The sequence below is a fragment of the Drosophila sulfurigaster genome, chromosome 3, assembly GCF_023558435.1.
Source record: "Drosophila sulfurigaster albostrigata strain 15112-1811.04 chromosome 3, ASM2355843v2, whole genome shotgun sequence".
NCBI classification, from domain to species: Eukaryota; Metazoa; Arthropoda; class Insecta; order Diptera; family Drosophilidae; genus Drosophila; species Drosophila sulfurigaster.
In genome coordinates this window covers 46,130,977-46,149,564 of record NC_084883.1, presented here as the reverse complement: position 1 = coordinate 46,149,564, position 18,588 = coordinate 46,130,977, and the positions used below count along the sequence as shown (strand labels likewise).

At 36.6% G+C, this 18,588-nt stretch overlaps 1 protein-coding gene across 2 annotated transcripts; it reads left to right on the top strand.

Annotated features, from left to right (window-relative positions):
- The first annotated feature begins 5,570 nt into the window (after nucleotides 1-5,570).
- LOC133839916 (putative mediator of RNA polymerase II transcription subunit 12) lies at nucleotides 5,571-17,960 on the top strand. 2 transcript variants are annotated; one of them, XM_062271561.1, is made up of 7 exons: nucleotides 5,571-5,788; nucleotides 5,950-6,075; nucleotides 7,658-7,684; nucleotides 8,877-9,074; nucleotides 14,962-15,209; nucleotides 15,266-16,491; nucleotides 17,368-17,960. In XM_062271561.1, exons 2-7 carry the CDS (start codon nucleotides 5,980-5,982, stop codon nucleotides 17,388-17,390), a joined length of 1,818 nt encoding a protein of 605 aa, XP_062127545.1. In that variant the 5' UTR covers nucleotides 5,571-5,788; nucleotides 5,950-5,979; the 3' UTR covers nucleotides 17,391-17,960. The 2 variants fall into 2 exon arrangements, with proteins under 2 accessions (XP_062127545.1, XP_062127546.1); XM_062271562.1 differs by lacking the exon at nucleotides 7,658-7,684 and having other exon boundaries at nucleotides 5,573-5,788.
- Nucleotides 17,961-18,588: the final 628 nt, after the last annotated feature.

Sequence of the window (18,588 nt, the reverse complement as noted above, 5' to 3'; positions counted from 1 at the left end):
GCGATCATGAATTGAATTATTATAGTCTCAGTTTTATACATTAATTTCTATGAAAACCAGTCTTTGTGGAAGCTAACAAGTGATTCTTGATGCCAAAGTCTGCTTTTCGCTAAAGTGTAGGTGGATCAGCTTACTCTATAAAAAATTTAAAATGCTGTTGCTTAATGATATTTAAATTTTATTGAGTAGCAGAGCATAGTCTGAAGAACAGGTACCTTAACGATTATAATTTGTAATAATATTTTACTTTTTTTCATTAATTGAAAACTAACTTGTTAATAATGAATGACAACTTTATATTATCACTTACGTACCAACACATAATCTATCGCCGTGCTATTGAACTAAAATTAAATTTTATTTTTTATACCCGCTACTCATAGGGTAGAAGGGTATTAACACCTTTGTACCTGCTGGAAATGTATGTAACAGACAGAAGGAATCATCTCTGACCATAAAGAGTATAAATATTCTTGATCAGCGTTAACGACCAAGACGTTATAGTCATGTCCGCCTGTCTGTCTGACCATCTGTCTGCCTGTCCGTCTGCTCGTATGAATACCCAGATCTCGGATACTATAAGAGATAGTAGACAGATGATTTTCGAATAACAAGCGTAATTTGGAAGTTGTGTATTTTGGTATATATGTATGTTACAATAATAATTATGATTCCAGAGAATTTGATTATTTAAAAAATACTTCAAATTACGCCTACTGTAATGGGTCTTAGGTGCTTTGGCTAACAATCTAGTATATTTTAACCTCTATTATATATCTTGAATGTAGTACTCCATCGATATACTAAATATGTCCTTTAATATTTTTTATTTTAGCAGTTTTGCGGTTAATTATTTGATATATCAAAATACCGCATTGTTTTACATTTATCTAAGCACACACGACTGAAGCTTTCTTGCTTGTTTATTATTATTATAATAATGTTAAATACAAGTTTATCAAAGTTGCTGATATGTTGTAAATAATGCAATTAACATATTTTATAAACGTACTTCAATTTTTGTAACTTATATACATATATTTTTTTTTGCTGGCGACTATTACAAAAATTGCATCTATTTAGTTTTCACCAAATCATCTTTGCTGCTACATATAATTTTGAAAGTGTTAAATAAAGTTGCCTCTTTGAAAGGTTCTTTCCTCTGTCTGAAGAGTATTTTGCAGTCAAAATCATAGTTCAATGGATTATTGTTTTTTCTTTAGCGAGATTTAGCAAAGAAACCAGATACGCAACTTGTTTTTATGTATGTAAATTCCTGCATAAATATTGGGAATTGCCCAAGAACATTAATAATTTCAAAGAGATTAAATAAAGTTGGAATTGTATGCGAGTTTTATGCATCAGCGATAAGGATATTTACATAATTATTGCGATACGTTTCGCAGTTTGCTGCAATTGATTCGATTGTTAATTAATTTGGCAAACAAATTATATGCAAATTGGGGGGAGATCTGTTTGAAATTGAATGAAAATGAAAACAGCAAAGCAGACAAAAGAAATGGAAAGTCATGCGAAGACTGAAGCTGGCAATTAGCCTCAACTTCAAATTCAACTTCAACTTCAACTCCAACTCCAACTTTAACTGAGGGGGCAGCAGCATCCAAACGTTTAATGAACCGACCGACTGGGAATCGAGTGAAGCGTGGGCCAAACGGTCATTGGGCGTCTTGGGTTGCATAACGCCAAACAAAAACATAAAAGATAAAACCCTAAAAAAAAAAGAAAAGAAATTTAATAACTAATAACTCAATGTGAGTTGAGCTGAGCTGAGCTCCAAAGTTAAAGTTTGTGTGCTGCTGCGTTCGTTGGCTTGTGACATTTTAAACATAAAAATTATGTAATTACATTAAGAAAAAAAAAAACATAAATAAAGCAAAGATTGCATAACGGAAATGGACAAACGCCGGAGATGGAGATGAAGTCGGAGTTGAAAACGAAGACGAAGATGAAGATGAAGCCGGTGCCATCGGCCATTGGGTCATTCCCCAAACAAAAAAAACAGAGTTCGAGTTAGATGAAGATATTGGCTAGACGTAATAAACGAGCATCTAGCATGATATAAAACATTAGCAAGGCAAATCTTCGGCTCGCTTTGAATGCGTTCGTTCATATATACAATATGTGATCATTTATAAGAATTAAATAACAGATTCGGCGATGCCAGCGACAAGCACCAATAATGCGAATGACAGACGAAAAACAAAAAGACGAAAATGCCGAAAAACAGAGATCAAAACAAAAAACAGCCACAGCTGTTGTAAGCTATCAAAAGATCATAAAGATCACAGTCAAAAAAAAAAAAACAAACGAGAAATTCATATTAATATAAACAGCAAAAATATAATAAAAATAATACTCAGAGCTATTCAACTTAATCGCTCACAAAATGTAGCGACTAATTTGATGGTAATACTTTGGCATAATGATAATGCTTCGGGTCATTTGATTGGCCATAAGTTAAGTTAAGCTAATAGCTGGCGACGTGGCGTATGAGTAATATATCGAACTTTATTCTGCGTTCACTGCGTTTGTAGTTGCTATTGAAATGTGCAATGCAATACGCTTAGTTATGGCATCGATTTGCTTGGCCAACAAGCTGGCTTTGAGCTCAAGTGTTTTGTGTGTGTGGCGAGAGGTTAAATGGACAAAGCTAAACAAACATTCAGCGGACAGTGGCAGCTGCTGAAGCAATCAAGATGAACCCGAGTCACACACTCACCAAGTACATATATGTTACTATATACTCGATATTGTGTACATAAATGTATCTGTGGAGTGCAATGATTTGTTGTTGTGGCCACAACAATTATTCGAGCTACAACAATAATAACACAATACTACTACTACAGCAAAAGCGAAAAGTTTATGTTTATTTTTTGGTTTTTTTCGTAAGCAGCAACAAGTTTGAGTGGTGCAACAACAACAACAACAACAACAATAACGAAGGCAGCAGCAACAGCTGCCACAAAGGCGACTTGATCAACGGCCGTTGCAGCAGCTGAAGTAGCAGCAACAACGTCAGCTGAGACGTCAACGTCAACGTCGACTGCGGCGTCGCTGCCGATGCCAACGTCAGCGGCAACAACTTTGAACCGAAGCTAGTTTTACGAGATCCGAGTTTTAATTTGTGTGTACACGAATGTATTGGGTACCTTTAATTTTCGTATGCCAAGCTTTAGCGTTGCGCTACACGCCAATGATCGAGCTTATTGATTCAATCAGAATATGAGTATGGTATGTCTCATACATTTATTTTTTCCTAATTATGAATTTTTAACTCCTTTGTCAAACAATTTTTGTCAAATCGCATTAAAAAAAAGTCTGTTGTTCTTTATCAACAGTTACGGTCTATAACTTCAGAATAATAAAAATAATAATTCCTAAAGAAAAACAATTTATATAGTTCATAAAAGAAACTATTTAAAAATACTAAGGAAAACTGAAAACCGAAAAAATATAAATATGCTGGAAATGAATGAAAAATTTACACAACAATGTTTCATTTTGTAGTTTTAGTTTTTACATTAACAATTTAACATTTGAATTTATGAATACATTTGTATAGTATTTGAACTCTGAAAGTTGCATTCTAGTCACACTTACTTTATGAAAATATCGCTGTGTTTTATATAATATTTGCAATGCAATTTGCAATTTGCCATGCAATAATAATAGGGTTGATAATTTACTTAAGACGCAATTAAATCTTATTATACATTCCAAAGCAATATTATCAACTTTGCTTTAATTGATTCTCAGAAAAGACTTCTCGCATTGCAAACAACCTAATTCTTAAATTGTTTATTGTGAATACCGTCAGATTTGGCTTTTTACTTTATTTTTATTTAATTGACATTGCTCTCCATCTGCATTGATAAGCTCATTGCGATTATTAGTTATCAACTGATACTATATGTGTTTAAACTTTGACATGACGTCACGATGCACCGAGTTAGTCCAAATAATCTACATAATCAAAAATATACACTTTAGAGAGAGAAGGTCACGAATTCATAATCCGGAGCTCAACCGTTAGAAATAAGAAAATATTGTTAGCTATATAAGACCTTAGATTTTACGAAATAAAGGTTAGTTCTTAAACATAATTCATACGTGTGTTTTGTACATGTAAATTTAACACACATGTCTGTGAGCGACAAATGAAGAAAATCAATACTGGAATTTTAATTTCTTCTTGAATATTGTATGCTGCTTTACTTACGTATATTGGTCAAACGCATCTGTAATTTTCATTGAAATAATAATTCTATTGAACTTTAATTTATTTTTTATTTACTTAATGAAAGGACGCCTGGTCATACGTATAGGTTTATCATCCAACGTGGCGGAATAATGCCCTAAGGCAATGTTAAAGTCTTTGTAAGTAATATTCTCGGAAATTGGATTATATCCTAGATCCCCGAATATTACGGTCGCCAGGAAAAAAAGTAAAATGTATAGCCATCCCATAATGCAGTCCTGATGTTATGTGGATTCTTCGCTTGTCTGCGCCTATTGAATTACGTTCCTTCAAGACTTACAAACGAATGCTTGAACAATTTACTGGGCTTCTGCTATTTATGAATCCTGAAATGGCGAATGTTTACAACATTTAATTTGATAATCGACAAGAAAAGGTCAGATGCGGGCAAAAAAATAAATTTAATTTATTATTGAAATGTGTTTACAGACATTTTATACCCTTGATTAACTTTACATATGCCAGTAAGTAAACAAAAATAATTGATTATTATTACGGCATTTTTTTAATCTTTATGCTAAAATCTGCCTGTCAAAAGTGATTAAAATGCAATTCAATTTCAAAAATAAGGTATTTTTTTAAATTGAATTTTAATCACTTAACTTTGTACTAAAAATATGATATATAATATGTATGTATGTATACTATTCACTTAAGATGTATTTCCATTATGTATTGGTGTATTTATTATTACAGCTAGAAATATATGCTAACTAATGATGAAAAATCAAAATTTGTAGATAAAAAAAGAAAAAACTAAACATAATTTTATTTAGAATTGGAACTATATGGAATACGAGCTAAAGATTAATTCCAATTACTTCAATTTACTAAATTTACTTATAATAAGTGAAGTATTCAAATTCCAACAAAATTTAATTTGCAAGTTTGAAAGTTTGACTGCAACTGTTGTTGTTGTTTGTGTAGGTGATCTGAGAATTCAGAAGACTGCAATTGAAAGCTTTTTAAGCTTCGTGTCAAGCTTGGCTGCAAAGCACACAGCAATTGACAATGTAAGTGTATGTGAGTACTGTATGTACGTGTATGTGTGTGTGTTTTTGTCGTTTTACTCTTATTTTTATTCGCTTCTCGTTTCGTCGTTGTTCGTTTTTGTTTTGTTGTTGCTGTCGCTGCCGTTGCCGATCGTGTGCTTTTAGCTTGGGTGTGCGGCTACTGCGTGTTGCTGTATATGTGTGTGTGTGTGTGTGTGTGTGCGGCAGCGCAGTCGACGGCGACAGCTGAAAAAAGTTTTAAATCTGGTAGAAAAATCTGAAATGAAACGCGTTTGAGGCCTCAGACGGCGAGTGGCAGTCGTACAACAAAGACGTATTATTATTTTCGTTATCCACCTGGCGGAGGCTCTAAAAAGTTGGTCAGACAACTTTTCAAAAAAACACAACTAAAAACAAAACCGACAACAACCAAAAAAATACCAACAGAAAAACCGCAAACATATTAAAATTGAACTCCTTTTACTTTTTCGTAAAAATTAACAAAAATTTCAATGTAAGTGAATGAAACAAAGTGAAATTTTATATCGTATTTCGAAAGTGCCGCCAAAGCAAGCAAAAGAAATATGGAACAAAAAAAGACGAAAAACTGTGCTCAGCAAGCGAAACGCAATGCAAAAAGGATAAATGTGAAATATGTCTTCTATATTTTTGTAGTGCTATCTACTCTCTCTGGATATTATATAGATGACCGAGAAGGATAACGTATCCATGGCTACCGTGCAACTGAAGCCCGACTATGCGGCTAGCGAGGTCTACAGCACGGCCAGCGAACCGCCACCGGTAAGAATCGATATACTATATACTATATATGGTAGATTAGTATACTAACAAAAATAATAATCTGAATTGATGTGAAGTTTTGTGCGTTTTTTTTTTGGTCGATTGCGTTTTAATGCGTACAATTTTTGTCATTGTTGAATGGCCAAACTAATTACAATTTCCATATGTCATTTTGTCATTTAGTGTGGCAATTATTTGCGCTACCTTTATGTAAGCCAGAAGCAGAAGCAGGTCAGCAAGATCTAAAGGTAGAAACTGAGCAACTGAGCAACTGACTCGCCAGGGTCAATTGGTTCGCTGTGTTGGCCAGCACATCCGTTGCGGCGAGCACACAGCGCGTATGCGCAATATGTCGTTGTCGTCCCTCTATCTGTATCTGTATCTCTGTGTCTCAAGCCTTTGTCTTTTGTCTGGTTTCTGTGTCTGCACGCAGCTGCAAACGTGATCATTTTCACTAAGCAAGTCGCGTCGTCGAGACAGTGCAACTGCATGCATAAGCAATTTGGCTGTGGATAATTTTAATGCAATTGTTTTTTTTTCTTTGCTCTTTGCCTGTATTTTTTTAAATTATTATTATGATTACAATATTGCCTGCTGACTGCTGACAGGCTTTGTGGCAATTGCATGCAACGTGCGCTGCTTTGACAATTGTCTCTGTGATTCTGTCGGCGACCCCCGTTGACATTTTAAAACAGCAAAAATAAAATAACACAGACTAACCGACTAAATCAAAAACCACTCTGAGCCTGAGAGTGAGAGCTTCACAAGTGGTATGTGTGGCTATGGCGCAGTTGATGTCGGTACAAATAAGTGTGAATAGATTTGTACTCATTTGCAACCGCAGCCACAGTCGATGTTGAAGTCGGATGGCAAAAGCCCGGAGATCAAATAGAAAACCAGTTGAAAACCCAAATTCGAGATCTAATACAAAAGTCACGACTGTAAATAACAAAAACCTAATAATGATAAACTCAAACAAATGAGTATAACAATAATCCGCTATGACAACATCCACTTCGAGTCGAGTCGAGTCGAGAAACTGGCTCAATTTAGCGACAGACTCTAAACAGATTTTTTTCTCTCTCGTGAGTTCTGAAACCGTGTTTGTGGGCTGGCAAATTGATTTGTTGAATTTGCATAAAGCGCGATTTGCATTTTTGTGCAGTTTTCCGCATTTTCTGCATCAGCCCATAAATTGCAGCTGCATTACAGTGAAAGCCAGCAGTTATCTAACACACAGATGGCAGTTCAATTACTACCTTTTAGTGTGTGGGATCACAAAGCTGTGTGATCAATCATGCCAAAAGCCCTATTCACCGTGTGCGTATACTTACAGCTTTCACTGTAACTCATTAACCTTTCATCTCTTTCACTCTCTCTGTGTCTGCTCTCATTTGCTGTGTGTTTTTCTTTTGTCGTAATGCACACACATAATCGAATCATCAAAGATATATATACATATATACATATATTATATGTTCGTATTTTTCAATCTCCCCCCCCTTTTCGCACCTCAACAACAACAACAACAAACAACTGCAAAACAACCATCACAACAACAACAACAACAACAACCACACAGCTGGGATTTTTTAACTTTAATCATCAGGTTTGTCGCTCAAGTCTTTTGTCTTTAACTGCACCCCAAAAAAACACCACCAACCAACACCAACCAACAACAGTAGCAACAACAGCAGTGTAGTAAAAAACCCATCAACCATCCATTGGTAAACGAGCAACAGCTGTTTTGTTGTAGTCGTTGTTGTAGCTTTGCCTCTAACATTCACCAAAACACACTTCACTTCTTCTTCTTCTTCTTCTCTACGTCTACGTCTACGTCTATGTCTACGTCTCCACTCGACTTTACTCCACTTCACTTCAGTTCAGTTCACTTCACTACACTTCGCGCTTAACAACGATGATGATGTTGTGACGTCGACTGCGACTGCGACTCACTTTCGCAATTGCATTTGAAAACATGAAAATGGGCACAAAACTCACGTAGTAACACACAAAGGTGTAAAAATTGCACATTTCGCTGCACACACACACACACACACTCGCACACACTCATGCGAAGTTGTGGCCTCACCCATAGCAAAAAAGCAAAACGCAAAAAAACACAAAAAAAACTATCCTCTCTTTTATTTTCACTGGGTTTTTGGGGCTACTCATAGCACACAGATGCGCTGTTGCCAAATTTCATTTCCTCAATTTTCGCCAGTATATTTTTGCGGTATTTCCTGCTAACGCTCTGCAAGCATATTTGCTTTGCTGATTCGACTATTTTGACATGATCTTGGCAATTTTGGCACCTATAAAAACTATGCAAATATTTATGTGCCAGAGAGAGACTGTGATCTAATCGAGTTACAGTTACGCTTGGCAGTTATCGCACACCGTTTGGCCTAATCAGCATTTGCGCATTATGCAATTCTCATCATCAAGTAGCTCTCTTACCTCGACTTTTTCTTTTCGGGTTTTCGCTTTGACACTCGATTTTTTTTTTTGTTATATGTTTTTTTGGTTTTTCCTTGAGGCGTTTTCTTTTGCTCTGCACTTTTGCACTATGAAACGTGAGTCAAAGACAAGGTGAACGCTTTTACTTTGCTCGCAACGCCAAAAAGGTCAAGCCCCAAGAGCACAGAGCGCACTCACAATAACAATCACAATCACAATCTCAAAATGAGCTACTTACGAGTCTAAAAATGTAATTACACAAAAAAAAAAGTAAATGAATTAATTAAACTTAAATGCTTAAATGTGATTATTACTACAAATTTTGTGAACTGTTTTTGCAGGCCTACAAGCGTCAGGCGAATTCGGTGAAGATCGCCAAGATCACCGCATTCACCATCATCGTGTCCTCGTTCATTCTGGGCGCCTTCATTCTGGCCTCGTCCTATCTGCAGGCCAAGGCCTCATGCGATCAGGTGCAGGCCCTCGACTCGGTGCTGGAGAAAGAGCTGATGCTGGAAACGTTGCAGCAGGTGAACAAGGTAAGTGAAGTGATCGGTGGGGGCATGTGGCAAGCGGCAGCTAAGTGGTTGGTTGCACGCCTCAATGCACAGCGATTATATCGCAGAGATCTGAGAGATTCGAGTTAGGGAAATAAACGCCCAGCTCGTATCAGGCGGTGTCAGCTTGTGCTTTTTTTTTTGCACACAGTCCAAAAATACAAAAATTATTGTGTTAGGTAAGCTACACACATACGCTAAGGTATGTGTATGTGTGTGTGTGTGGTTGTTATTGCCTTTTGCATCGTTCGCTGAACACGCCACAAAACTTTATACTCGCCGATTAGCCGCAACAGACTCGAATTATTAAGCCAAATTAATGATAATTACCGGAAAATGTCGGCATATATCTACAACTTCAACTACTTATAGTATATATGTATATACATTTGTTTATAACAACAGCTGCGTGCTTCTGATTATTGCCGCTGTTAACACACACACACAAGAAACGTTCGCTGTTGTTTTCCCATTTGATTTCTTGATTTTTTATTGCACGCACTATTTAGTTTCAATAAAACAAAAAAAAAGTGTATGCACACATGCAATATGCAATATTTCTGTGCAATAAACTTATTTATACTGATAACATTTAGCTAGAAATGCAAATGGGAATGGGAAAACCCAAAGTCAGCAATAATCTCACATCTCAACCTTTGGCTTTTTGTGAGCTTTGAAAGCATCTGAAATACCCATAAGAAAAACAATGCGCTGAATGCTAAATACTTCAAGTTTCCTACAGTTTAAAAGTCTAATTAGAAGAGCATTTTGTGAAGGGAGAATTACATTACATTAAGTGTTTATAATTAAAAAGAAAAGCTGAGAAAATGTATTCCATAATGTAAGCTTCGGATTTAAAGAGAGAGAACAAAAAGGGAGAAATACTTTTTATTACTTGTAATTATAATAAAGACTTTACACAAGTTAAAAAGAGCAAGTGACAGTTATTATGATATTACGATTTCGTTTATGAACACAAGACAAAGACACCTCAAACTCTTTAGAAATTTAAATGAGTCATTGTGTGCCAAATGCACTTGACAGCTCATAACAATTTCTTGCAGCATTTTAAGGTTATTCAATAAAGGGAAGCTTAAAAAAAAACTGACCCAAAAAGATTACGAAGAAACATACAAAATTATTACGAGATAACAAATAAACAACAATATTATTTGAAGATTACGAAGTAACATCAAAATGGGTTTCAACAATTAAAAATGCTAAAGATAGATTACGATTACGAGGAAACATTGAAATTATTTCAATGTTGCGAAGACATCATCAAAATAATTTTCAACAAATAAAAATGTTTGTAATCTCAACTAAAGATAGATTAAGATTAGGAAAAAACAATTAAAATTATTGTTACAAAGTTTACAAAGAAATATCGAAACTGATTTTCAACAAATTAATAAAAGTGTAATCACAGCTAAAGATTGATTGAAAAAGTGACTTGGCTGTACAAAATAAAAGCAAGATCAGAGATCAAAATAAAGGGTTTCCTGAAGCAATTGCATTGACCCAGTCGTATACGTGATAAAGCCATAAAGCGATTTGAAGAAGGAAATAAATCGATTCGATATGCTAAACTGCAACCTCAGTTGTCATCGAGTGTTAAATTAATGATTTCTACGATTGCATGAGTTATTCATAGCGAAGTATTCATATATACATTCATAGCTATATTCATATGCAATTGTATAAGTGCAAATTGAATTAGCGTGTTGCGTGCTTCCTTGAGAAATTTCACTCATGTAACCGAATAGACACAATCATTAAACCATAACCATAACGATATGGCGTTAACAGCCATAGGGTATGCATCGAGTATGTAGTATACACAGGGTATAATTCAAATTTAATGGCACTTAAGTTATTTTTTCTTATTATTAATCACATTTGCATGCAACGGCATTATGCGACGTCATCAATATTCAATTAGCGTGCAACAGAAAGTACATAAACAATAAGCAATCAAACTAATTAAATGCCATTCATTAATATGCAGCGGCAATTAAATTTAATGATGAGTCGCAGGCCGCGATTGAATTGCATTGCATTGAATCGCATACGATTGCATTGAAAATGATGCTGCCCCATTTGGGAGTCGGGTTATTCAACTCGACAGCGATGAAAAACTCTCTCACACACAAAACTTATGTAAAGCTGCTGCGGCAGGCAGCAAATGGAAAAATTCAATCAAGCGAAATTCCCATAATTTGACGCTTAAATGGACAACGAAATGATACAGCTGGGAGAGACTGCAATGAAGTGGAGTTTGGGAGCTGTTGCTGCTGCTGCTTGCGACATAATCATCGGTGGCAACAATTGGCGAATCAAATGGCATACACAAAGTGAAAGCAGCAAACGGAACAGCAGCCAAGAGGGAGATGAAGTTGAAGCTAGAGACTTGAGTGCTGCATGTTGCAATGTCTGTGCATAGCTAAACCTGATTTGCTCAAACGGGGGGAGCGGGCGTGGGCGCGGCAAAATGCCAGAGATCATCAGCTGCAGCAACCATAATGCAGTCGCTGTCACTTTTTGCCGGCTGGCGCCGCTTGGCACCGTCACACAAATAGACAAGCGGACAGCCAAGACAGACAGACAGTTAGACGGGTTGTAACCGCACACACAAACACACACACACATACTGACTGTGACTGAGTCACACACTTGCAGCCACAGAGACCGACAAACGAAGACGCGTTGACTGTTTGCCATTTAAGGCAAGTTGCGCGCTTAAGTCTTTCGTTTTGAGCACGCAAACAAAAGCCAGCAACAACAATAACATCAACAACTTATGGCCCGCAGGCGATTATGTAATGCCAACACACACACACACACACACACACACACACACACACACACAACACTCAATATATGCTTATACTTTAATTTATTTGACGATTGTGCAAATTTGTTTCGCCAGCGGAATTATTATTATTGTTATTATTATTGTGAATTCTCTTTTCTGTTGCTTTTGGCTTTTCTAAAGGAAATTCTGTTGTATTCCTCTAGAATTTTAATGCTGAAACATTTGCGTCAACGTCTAAAAATAAGTGTAAATTGAGTGGAACAATAATTGCAATAGAAAAAAAAGAATGTAAACATTTAATTATCGCATTTGTGATTGTTTTTTTTTTTCTTCTCTCTTTTTTATTGAACGTTCTGTGCCGTGTGTAATTTGATCTTATCTTGTCGCGTTCAATCGAGTCATGCAGTTTAGTTCAGTGTTGGCCTTGAAATCGCCCAACAAAAAAGCTTACAGCAAATTGAGCTGTAAACCGGAGTTAAGTTTAGCAAACAGACTTAATGAAGGGGGCGAACTGGAACACAGACTTGTCGAGTTGACTCGATTGTTGTTGTTGTCAAACTGGTTTAGTTTCTGTCTTCTGTTTTTATTTATTTTTCGCTTTTTTTTGTTTTCTTGAGTGAAATTTTTGAAGTTTTTGATTTGATTTCGGGCGAAAAGCAATTATGTGTCACACGCCTTGGCACCATGACTCAGTTAAACTATAGTTTAAAGCGCTGTTCGCTAATGAACTAATGTTGAAAATAGGGCGCAAAAAACATTCCATTGCCTCATTACGTATGGAAATTGGCAAATTGCAATTGCACAGCTGCTTTTGCGATGTTTACTCAATTGGTCAATAGCATTTCCTTAAGCGTAGCTATCCGCGATGCTCAATCTGTTCAATGTCAAGCTAGATAATGACCCAGAACCCAGCAAAAGCAACAACAGCAACAACAACAACAACGGCAGCGAAGCCATCAGCTACCGGATATATGTATTACGAGGCGTATACATTATTTTTCCAAGCCAAATCACTTGCTGCTTGCGTGGGCGCTCTGCCCCTGGGCAGGTGCTGCTGCTGCCCCTCCTGCCTCTGCCCCTCCGGCACACTCTTGGCTCCCACTATCAATCATCATCATCAACAGCAACATCATCATCATTATCATCATCAGCTGCGTCGCATTGAATTAATGAGATTTTTGTTCTCTCTCTCTTGTTTTGTTCAACAAATTATTTAAATTTTGCTTTTGTTTGCTTTGAAGTATGCTCAACCACACTCACACACACACACACACACTCGAGTGCTTATGTAATCTATGTGTGTGTGTTTTTTGCTTTTGCTCATTTTGTTTATTTTTATGGCATTTTACTTTTGGTTTCAGTCGCAGTTGACGTCGCTTCGCTTCGGCTTTGTATGTAGGTTGGGGTCACATCTTCTGACGACAACGTCGCATTGTTGTTGTTAGTGGCACATAACAATTGCAGTCACTGTATGTACTTTAAATACTGCTGCCCGGTTTCGTACGTGTTCGATGGCCCAAGTCATTTTAACTGCCTTCTAACAACGCAGAGCAAAAAATAAAAAATAAAATACACAAAATGAAAAAGACAAAACGCAAAACAGAAACATTTCCTTGTCAAATAAATGGCATGTTAGACATGCTTTTCGGAGACGAACAGAATTAGAGCCTTGACTTGACTTGAGAATTCCAGAAGTGAACACAAAAAGCGTCGATTGTAATTGTCACTCTTTTTTTATTTTGCTAGACTACAAGTCAATTATCGGACTTCAGTTAAATCTTCTTGTTGGCATTGAAACTTCTTTAAACACAACAGAATTGGAGTCTTGATTTACCTGAGAAGTAACGAATATTGTAATTTTCACTCCTTTTTTGCTAGACTACAAGTCAATTACCAGTCCTCAGTTAAATTTTAAAATCATCTTAAGATTCAATCATAAATACTTTGCTGACATTGAAACTTTTTTAAAACACGGCAGAACTGAAGCTTGACTAAGAATTTGAGAAGTGACAATTGTAATTGTCACTGCTTTGCTTTTTAAATATAATCTTGCAGGCAATCTTCTTAAAGTTTAGCACTTTGTTGACATTGAAAACATCTTTAAAAATGTTTCCTAAAAAAATTTGTCATCTGTTTCAAACACAAACTTAAGTTTATTTAAAATTACAAATTGCAAATTGTTGATTTATGCCGCTTTAGCTTTTTCATTGCTCATTAACTTCTTAATCTTTTTAGAGATTCTCTGATTTATTCAAAGTGTTTTTTTGTTTTTGCTGATTTAAATCTTAGCTATACAAGTTTATTTGCACAGCCGTCCATGAATTGCTAATTTTATTGAGACTTTTGCATGGATTAGTGGCTTTAAAGAATTTTAATTTTTGCAAACAAACATCTTTTTTGGGATTCTAGAGTTGACTGCTAATTTTTATTTAAATTTTTGCATGGATCAGTGACTTTAAAATATTTTAGTTTTGATTTCAAATATCCCTTTGGATTCTGGAAAATATTTACATTTTCAGGTATACTTTTGCATTGGATTTAGTGGATATTTTATCCGATAAACTTGATTAAACTTTATAGCTTAAAATATTTTTATTAGTTTTTGGACATGCTAAAAAGCATTCTGAGTAATCAAATATTGAACGACGTTCCTTTGTTTTTGTTGACAATACAAGATTATTTGCAAAGTCATTGAGTTGCCAAAGAGATGCTTATTTTTATTGAGATTTTTGCATGGATTAGTGGCCATAAAATATTAAATTTTTTGCACAGAAAAACGCTTTGAATTCGTGGATTTGATTAGACTACAGACATCTCTTTGAAGTGTAGAATTGTTTACATATTATTATTGACAATTTTGCACGGATTGAATTTTAGTTAAAATAAAAACCTCCTGAAAATATTTGCATGTTGGGCTTGACATTTATAGCTACAAAGTAATTTTTTGTAATCGATTTCTTGGGGTACTCAAAAGATCTCTCAAATGTGCTCAAATATTGAAATCCCTTCTAAGTATAAAGTAATTTCTAATCTTTTATTCAATCATAATTTTAGGAACTACCCCGTGCTGAAGCTTTGCTGGGCAAATCCGATGGCGGCGAGGACTTGCAGAATCTGGATCATGATGATGCGGATAAGAAGCGCGACCCCAAGGCCGAGGACATTGAGCCGACTGTGAGTGAGCACGACAACTCGTACTCGGACAGCGATGAGACCGAGGAGCTGCAAAAGTTCCCCGGCAAGATGCCGCTCGAGCTGGACTTGAGCGATCTGGCTGCCGCCATTCTGCGCAACAACAAGAAGTAACTTTCTGAATAATCAAATGTAAACATATGTAATAATAAATGTGTTTTTGCAGATCCCGCATGAACTGCGTGGTCGAGCGCAAGCATGCCGAGGAGTTTGTCGACTCACCCTCGAAGACTGTGGCGCTGCCTTTTGGCGTCAATCTGACCACCGATCCCAAGAAGGCGCGCATCACCGGCGAACGCATCTCCATCTTCTGCGACGGCGGCGACGACAAGGAAGACAAGGAGGAGAAGGAAGCCAAGCGTCAGCGTGAAGAGGAAGACGATTCCGAGGAAGATGAACCCATGCGTCCCATGTTCATTCCCTTCCAGCGTGTGCCCATTCCCTTTGGCCGCATTCCCGACCAGATGCCCCTGACCCACATGCCCCAGCGCATGATGCCTCCGGCAATGCAACAGCAACTGCCCCAGCAGGGTTCGATCATCATCCGTCAGCTGCCTCCCCCATTCCAGCATCTGCCCATGCGTCCCCCCATGCCTCCTCAGGTGATGCAGGCCCCACGCATGGAACAGGAGCAACCTCAGCCACAGCAACCCCAAGTGCAAACCGTGCGCATTCACATGCAGCAGTTGCCTTTCCGTCAGATCCACATGGCCGATGATGTGCCCATGCAGATTCCCGCCCAGCAGCAGCGTGAGATGCAGATGCAGCGTGAGATGCAACAGCAGCGCGAGATGCAACAGCAACAGCAGCAGCAGCGTGAGCGTGAGATGCCCCAACAGCGTGAGATGCCACAGATTCAGATCCAGCACTTGCCTCTGGGTTTGGCACTGCAGCGTGTGGGGATCACCGCCGATGATCTGCGCAACATTCAGCGCATGGCCGAGAATCGTTTCACCGAAGAGATGCGTCGCCTGACCGCCGAGGAGGCCGCCGACTCCAGTGAGAACACCAGCTCCAATTCCAGCGAAGAGGATGAGCACAGCGAGACCCCCATGTCATCGGATGAGCAATCATCAACCTCCTCCGCACAGTCCGAGCAGCAGCAGCCCGAGCAGCAACAGCCCCGTGAGCAGCAGCAGCAACGCGAACAGGAGTCCAGTGACCAGCAGGAGGAGCAGACGCCTCAGCTGCAGATCCAGCGCTTGATTCTGCAACCGCTGCCGGAGCAGCCACGCGACACGATGACCCCGCCGATGCCCGATCAGCCCGCTCAGGTGCCATTCGGTCGCATGATCTTTGGCCGCAGCCTGGCGCAACCGGTGCGCATTCCAGTGCCCATGATGCAGCCAGCTGAGGGCGGTGCTGCCTCCGAGGAGTCGCAGCGACCACACTGTGAGTATAAAACTATGTTCATACCAAATATAGCCTTCGGTATATTATAGTATTTCTGCGGTATATTCTGAATGCCATGTTTTATCAATATACCAAATATAGCCTTCGGTATAGTATAGTATTTTTGCGATAATGCTCTATCAATATAATATAATTGAATTGATTGAGCATTCAGAAAATATAAAAAGTAAATTTTTGCGGTACATTCAGAATGTTATGCTCTATTAATATACAAAATGCATCCGTCGATTATATATTATATTTGGTATATTGATTAAGTATTCAGAATATACCACAAAAATCTAAAAAAAGTAAATATTTTTGTGGTGTATTCTGAATGTAGTACTTTATCAATATACCAAATATAGCCTTCGGTATATTATAGTATTTCTGCGGTATATTCTGAATACCATGTCTTATCAATATACCAAATATGTTATATCCTACGTAATTTTTTTTTTTTAATATTTTTGTGGTATATTATGAATGCAGTACTCTATCAATATACCAAATATATGTAGCTTTCGATATATTTTTTGTATTTGTGGGGTATATTCTGAATGTAGTACTTTATTAAAATACCAATTGTAGTCTTTGATATATTTTGGTATTTTTGCGGTATATTCTGAATGTAGTGCTCTATCATTATATGAAATATAGCCTTTAGTATATTTTAGTATGTTTGCGGTATATTCCAAATGTCGTATTGTATTAATATAGTAAATATAGTCATCCGCATACTTTAGTATTTTTACAGTATATTAATTAGGTATATATTCGAAAAATTTTCGCTTTATTGTTATTAAAAATGGGTAACTTTATTACTCGTTTAAATAAAATATTAATCCCTTTCTCTTCCTCTATATCTCTTTGCAGTCGTCCAGCCTCGTTCCGTTTAAGTAACAACAACACCATGCCTGTGATTGCTGCTCTGCGAATTCGAATTCGAATCTGAATCAGAATCTGTATTGTAATTTTCGTTAATTTTTTGTAACCATGTCGCGTCATCCGATTCCGATGCTCGATTCCGAACAAAACAAAAACATCTCAACAGCAGCCTCCCAAAACACCAAAAAAAAAAAGAAAAGCAATGAAATCAAATTTTTGAGTTTTGGCCCTAACTTTCGAAATCTCCCCTCCAAATCTCTATCTATATATGTTACATATCTGTATTCTCCACTTATCTATGTATATCTATCTACCTACATATATGTGTGTACTACTTTTCGTATATATAACTATCTATATATTTGTATATTGATATATTGTGTGTGTATAACATTCCAAATTGGTCTCGTTTACAACAACAAATTTGATGTGAAAAATTACAAAAGTATCATAAAAAAAAAATGAAAAACAATTTGAGTTCCATTTCGCGAGTTTTGATTTGATTTTTGTTTTCTATTCTTCGCCCTGGCCTGTATTTCACAAACAAAAAAAAATAAATCCGATGCAAATTTGTACATAAATTATTGTATTTTATTTTTAAATACGTTTTACTAGTTTTTTTAGTAAGTTAAAAACAATCAACAAAACGAACAAAGCCAAACAACAAATTGTAAATTTTTTTATATACATACATTTTGAAGCGAATAAAATTGTGGATAATTGGAAATCAAAATGGGAAATCGTTTTGAAAATGTTTATGGGGAATTCTTAGAAAACGTGATTGGCTTTGATAATAATTGAAGTCAAGTCATTAAATCCAATTGCAATCAATGTGAGACAGATTTTATTACAATTGTGATTGCAATGAAAGCGAATATATAATCTATATTTAAGATTAGACATTTAAATAAAGCTGAGTTGAAAGCATATTGAAAAGTTCAGTTATCAGTTCCAGACTGATTGCCTTAGATGACAAGAAAGTGACTAGGTTCAAAGCACTTTAGTAGAGTTCCATGTTAATATATATTAATATATATATATATATATCTTATCTAGCATTTCAGATTAAAATAAAGTAAAAAAGTTTTTAGAATTGGGAATAAAATAGAATGAAAAGTAGCATCATAATCATAAAAATATAATAAAGTATTGAATATCTGAAATCAGAATATGAATATAAAAATACTTCGACAGGATTTAAATTTACAT